The sequence below is a fragment of the Hyperoodon ampullatus genome (assembly GCF_949752795.1).
Source record: "Hyperoodon ampullatus genome assembly, chromosome: 17".
NCBI lineage: Eukaryota > Metazoa > Chordata > Mammalia > Artiodactyla > Ziphiidae > Hyperoodon > Hyperoodon ampullatus.
The window spans coordinates 62,833,835-62,839,834 of NC_136930.1; the positions used below are offsets into that span (position 1 = coordinate 62,833,835).

Genomic DNA, 6,000 nt, shown 5'->3' on the forward strand with positions numbered 1-6,000 from the left:
TCTGTGAATTAGTCTTCAGAAATGTCTCTTATATCCATTTCTTTCCCTCTCTCTTTAATTATCTGTAACTGCCATTCTAGTCTGAGTTTTGATACTTTATACATGTTTTATTGTGACCATTTCCTGCTTAGCCTTCCTGGCCTCATTCTCTTCTTTCTGTCTCCAGCCTGTCCTGCATATTGACAACAGCTAATTTTCCTTAGATACCTTTTTCTTTCTAATTTAAAAATTCATTTTCAAATCACCTTCTCAGAGTTACTGATTGTTTCTGTTCTGGCATAATTTGGGCTTGTATGTGGCTTTGGTTGCCATGATGTCACCTCTGGTCCATGACTCTAGGGAACCTTTTAATTCAAGTCTCTATCATTGATTGACTATATTCGCTGAACCTCTTAGTTTGAAATCCTGAGAAAATATGATTGATTGTTAGCCATCCAGTGGATTGAATTAGTATCCACTCCTGGTCCATTTACCTTTGGCCAGAGGAGTTGGGTAACTTTCAACAGTTGAGTGCCAGGTATCACAGGAGCATTTTTAGAGAAGAGGCCTGTGGGTTAGGCAGTCATTTCAATGAATGTCTACTGTAGCTGTCATGTTTTATTTCATTCATTCTATAAACATTTACGAAATACCTCCTTAGGTGTTGGAGATATTTCTGTTACTAAGTCCTAGGGAATAAAGCCCTGGAAGGAGAGACAAGCAAGTGAATCAGCCTACTGTGTAGTGTTAAAAGACTGAGATATAGGGGTCTGACGCTTCTTGAAGTGCTAAAGTAGAACAGAGAAGGCATATCCCAGCCCAGTTGAGCTGTCAGAGAGGCCCCTTAGAGAAGGTAAAGTTTGAACTAAATTTTGAAAAGTGAGGAGTTTGCTACACACAGATGATTGTTGTTTATTTAGAGGGTAGCAACCTTTAGGCAGAGGGAATCAGGCAATAGAGTAGCTCATCTTGGCCAAAAGAAAGAGTTTGTTGGGCAGTAGTAGATGAGAGTAGAGAAGTAATAAGTGAGATCTAGAAGATCTTGGAGGATCTTTCATGCTGAAAGATACAGGGAGTCAAAAAAAATATTTTGAGAAGAAATAATGTAATCAGACTGCATGTTTCTATGGGGATACAAATGACTTTAGTAATTCTCTAAAAGGTCTAAACTTGTGTTCTGCCTTTTTAATCCTTTTTTTTTAGGTCAGGGCTTTACAAGCTCAGTACTATTTATGTTTGGAACTGGATAATTCCTTGTTGTGGGGGGCTGTCCTGTGCACTGTTGGATGTTTAGGATCCCTAGACATCAGTAGCATCCCTGTCCCCATTCATGGCAACCAAACCATGTCTTCAAACGTTGCCAGATGTTTCTTGGGGGACAAAACTGTCCCCCTTTTAAGAACTACTGCTTTAGGCTAAAGACTGTTCATTGTTTTCCGTTGTCATTTCTGTTGCCTGAAGTCTTCTTTTATGTTAGGACTGACTTATTGACAACCTGTGCCGACTACTAGAATCCTAATATTGTGTATGCCCTTTAATTATAAGGAGAACCTGATTTGGCTTCTGGCTCAGATGTAAATGGGAGTACAGAGTCATTTGAAATGGTCATTGAGGAGGCAACTATAGATTCAGCCACAAAGCAAAACTCTGGTAAGGCTTTAAAAATTATTTGCAATCTTGGAATAATTTCTGAGGTTTGACTCTTTTGTTAACTCATTTGGATATCGTTTGTCTGCTCTTATTATAATGGACTTTTTCATAAGCATTTTCTAGGAAAGAATTTTATATATTTAGAATAATAATTAAAGTTAGTTAAAATATTATAAAACTATGACCTGAGAATAAAAGTGTTTTATTTTTCCTATGTTGATTCTCGCATTTTGTAGTTGTCCTGCACTACTTTTTTTTTTTTTTTTTTTTTTTGGTAAAAGACCACTTTGAGCATCTGTTGAAAGCTGTGTGCCTTCTTCCCAGAAGCATGTACATACTCAAAAAACATTCTTTCCTGTTTCAGAGATTCACTGATCCCCTCTCTGAGTCTTCTCCCCTGCTAAGCCCTTTGGTGGATGTCAGTGGGGGGTGGGAAGAATCTATGAAAATCTCTGGAGCTCAGTTAAGAAACCCTGGTCGGTCATAATATATATAAATATATATATGATTAATAACTTTATGTATCCTTTTGTAGTTGCCACAACAGAAGCAGATTGGGTTCCTCTCGAGCTGTGCTTTGGAATTCCACTGTTTAGTTCTGAATTAAACCAGAAAGTATGCAGAAAAATTGCTACACATGGCCTTTGCAGAAAGGAGAGGTGAGGGTTTATGTTTGTTGTCCTCTTTTCATCTATGAGACTTCTTAAGCTCTCAGTATTAGTTGCTATATCGTACTTTGTCTTATTTCACACATGATCATAGTACTTGCCTTGTGTTTATTTGTTGATTGAATAAAAATGGCTAGTTTAAGGGTTTGCTATGTATTTTAAAATTAAAGTTCAGTACCTCAGAAATTAGGCACATGCAAGTCTTTTGGACACATGTTTTGGTTAATTATATTTACTTAGTTACCCAGATTTGGTGAGAGTACGGTTAAAATGGGCATGCTTATATGACTGTATGAACCTAGTTTTTTTTAATATGTAAATATCAATAGAAATTCTCTCTTTCTTAACATACACACACTCAAGTTATGTTAATAGTGATTATCTCCTATAGTGGAATTATGGGTGACTTTCTAAATTTTCTTCAGTTTCCACATTTTCTAAAATGAGTACATATTACTTATCAGAAATGACATGTAGGTTTTATCTCATATGCCAACTCTGATCCATTGGGAATGGCTGCTGAGAGTCAGCGTTGTAAAGGTTCTGAGACTGTCTAGTTTAGCCGAAAAGAATATCATTGAATCTGATTGTCATGGTGGATGGCTTGGAGAGATGATATCCATAGATCTTGACAACTTTATTTAGGAAAACAAAGTTGGATAATAAATAATTTAATTGGCTCAATGTAGCTTATATCAGAAAATTAAAAGTACTTAACTGACAAATAATTTTAATAACTATCCTGAAAATAACATACATGAATAAAAAAAGAAATACTATATAGTTTTAATGATTGACACTATAATTGTTACCAATTTACATATTTGAAAAATATGTACCTAAATTTTTATTTTAGAAGTTTTCTTGTATTTAACATTTATATTTGGTAGTAGTTTAAACTTTTAACAATAATTTTCCAATTTTGGTTATACATGATGTTTTATTTCGAAATGGTCTTTTTATGCACTGTTGTTACTCTGGATTATTAAAATAAGCAGAAATTTCATTGACGAGAACCATTGAAATTGTTTTTTAAAACTTTGTGTGTAATTAACCAAGATGTATATACATATATAAATGCGTTTAAATCGTTAAAATTAAACTCTTGTGAGATATTAGTTCTTGTCTTACTTGTTTTAAACTTTTCCCCTTTTTTTCAGCCTTCAGAGCCTTTTACATTCCAGTAGAAAACTGTCTCTACAAGTCCTTAACTTTGTTCACTTATTCCAGGTAACAAAAATCAAAAAAATCCAAATGGTATTTGCATAGAGCTTTTATAGAATGCAAAACACTTCCATGTTTGTTCTGAGTCTCCACAGCAGTAAGACATGAAATAAGCATTATTTCATGCTTATTTATGCATTTTAATTTATAAATAAAGATGCTGAAATTCAGGAAGTTAACTGACTTATACATGATTTCACTGGTCAGGTGTTTAGGAAGCTTGGACTGTTTGTTCCGTGCTGGTGCTTCATTAAACGGAAATGTGTTAAGCATCTGCCATGGGCCATGCACCGTGCTAGGTGCTGGTTCTTGGGTCAGTACACTTCCATTACTAACTGCAGTGATTCTCCATTGCTGAGAGGGGGTTGTCTGTTACAGTAGTGAATGCCAGTGCTCTAGACCTTTTATCTTCCCCCCAAGGAAAGAAAAAGGATACTCTAGACTTGATTTGTAGATAAACTTTTAGAATGGAATATTTTTGTTTGGTATATCTGTTCTAACATCATGAAATCAGTATTTTGGAGTTTGGTTTCATTCATTCTTTCAATAAATGACTGAGTCGACTCTATGCCAGACCCTTTACCAGGTGCTGGGGAAACAGTGATGTCTAAGACACTAATGGAGCTTAAGTGTTGTATGAGACCATAGTCGAGTAAAGTGAAGTAATTACAGATTTCAGTAAGTGCTTTGAAGGAGCCAAGCTCCTTCAAATCTGATGGAATCCAAAGGTAGACCTAATTTAAATAGGTAGAGATGATGCATAAGCTGAAACCTAAAGGATGGGAAAGAGTATTCCAGGCCGAGGTTAGTAGGTGCAAAAGTCCTGTGTCAGGAAGGCACTCGGCCTGCAAGGAAACAAGAAGGCCAGTGTGGCAGAAGCCTCGTGAAAGAGGGATGATGGGAAGAGGTGAGGTTGAAGAAGAACGGAGAGCCTTCTAGAGTGTGTTAAAGAATATGTATTTTACGCTGAGTGCAAAGAGAAACTATTAAAGACCTTTAACAGAGAATGACATTATTTTTAATTGACTCTTAAAAGATTAGTTACTGTTTAGAGAATAGATTAAAAACAGACAAGCACAGAAACAAGATAAGTTCGGAGACTGCTTTAATAGCCCAAGTAAGAGATGTTGGTTTTTCGTTTAAAAAAAATTTGCATGTATCCAAAATAAAGGTTTGTTTATTACATGTATATACTGTTAAACATGTAATAATATAATAAATTATGTATATTGTAAAAGATACACAAAACCAGGAATTTTATCAGATGCAATAAGTAGATACAGGATTTTAAAAATTTTCATGGTACTGCACCCCGCTTTGGTGTGAGTACCCCACTTTGGAGACCACTGGCCTAGACTACGGTGGTGGCTATGGTGAGTGAGTCAAGTAAACTCATTTGGGATACACGTTGGAGGGAGACTGATGGAACTTGGTGATTAAATGTGAGGAAGGATTGAGGCTGTGATGAGGAAGGGAAGGATAAAGAATGATTTTCATATTTCTTGACTAGTTTGAGCAGGGACGGCTGGGGAGGAACTAGTGGGGGAAAATTTGAGAGTTTGCTTATGGACATGCTAAGTGTGGAACTTATGGTGAAACATCCAAGAACAGATGTTGGATAGGTGGAGGTTTGAGCCTGGAGTTCTGGGGAGAAGTCTGCTGAATGTGTGAATCTGAGAGCCCTGGGAGTGGATGGATTGTTCTGTTGCTTAGTGTTGTGTGAGGGTTTTTGTCTAAGTATTAACTTTTTCTCATTCCATATTCTCATAGCGTGTTATTTCTGTTTATTTCAAAGCACTTGTCATCATCTGAGTGTATTAGTCATTTCTGCACGTTAATACCTATCATTGATTATCTTGGGTTTGTGAGGTACAACTTTGCATCTCCTATAGTGCTTTGCCATTCCATAAACATTTCTTAGGTAATCAAGGTCTCTATTTCTCATTATCTACATTAAGTAGTTTGGTAAAGTGTTGAATAGAATTTTTTTTCTCTTGTCTCTTGATCTTTTAGGAAGGTGCTTCAACACTGGATATTCACACTGAGGCCAGTTTTCCAAGTTTGCTTTCACAGTCATCCTGTGCTGACATGGGAGTCCCACTTCCTGCAAAGAACTTAATATTTAAAGATGGCGTCTTAACAGAGTGGAGTGGACGTTCACCTTCCTCACTTCTTATTGCTAATCTCCATTTGCAATAATTCGGTTACATCATTTGTTGCTCACACTTTCTGCCATTTTTCTTTCTTAACATTAGCTTTATATTGCCAGCCACTAAAAAGCATCCTGCTGCTGAAGTGCAGTTCATGCTTAACTGATGTTAAAGTTTGGGGAACATGTTCATGTTTTCTGAAGTTTTCCTCATTATTGCACCTCCTAATGCAACGAAGAGCTTTTTAGCAGTCTGCACTGTATTTTTTACCTTGAGACAATCTGCGTTTCTTTTATAAAACTGAGGATATACTTTATAGGCTTTATGAT

At 36.2% G+C, this 6,000-nt stretch overlaps 1 protein-coding gene across 2 annotated transcripts in view; it reads left to right on the top strand.

Annotated features, from left to right (window-relative positions):
- FAM91A1 (family with sequence similarity 91 member A1) overlaps window positions 1–5,720 on the top strand; it is a gene marked incomplete at both ends in the record, with an annotated part of 38,710 nt that extends 32,990 nt beyond the window's left edge. For both annotated transcript variants that reach the window (XM_079722445.1, XM_079722446.1), the window contains 4 exons: window positions 1,525–1,629; window positions 2,165–2,288; window positions 3,458–3,527; window positions 5,535–5,720. In XM_079722445.1, the coding sequence (XP_079578571.1) occupies window positions 1,525–1,629; window positions 2,165–2,288; window positions 3,458–3,527; window positions 5,535–5,720 (485 nt within the window). The remainder of the gene's footprint in view (window positions 1–1,524; window positions 1,630–2,164; window positions 2,289–3,457; window positions 3,528–5,534) is intronic.
- Between the last annotated feature and the right edge of the window lie 280 nt (window positions 5,721–6,000).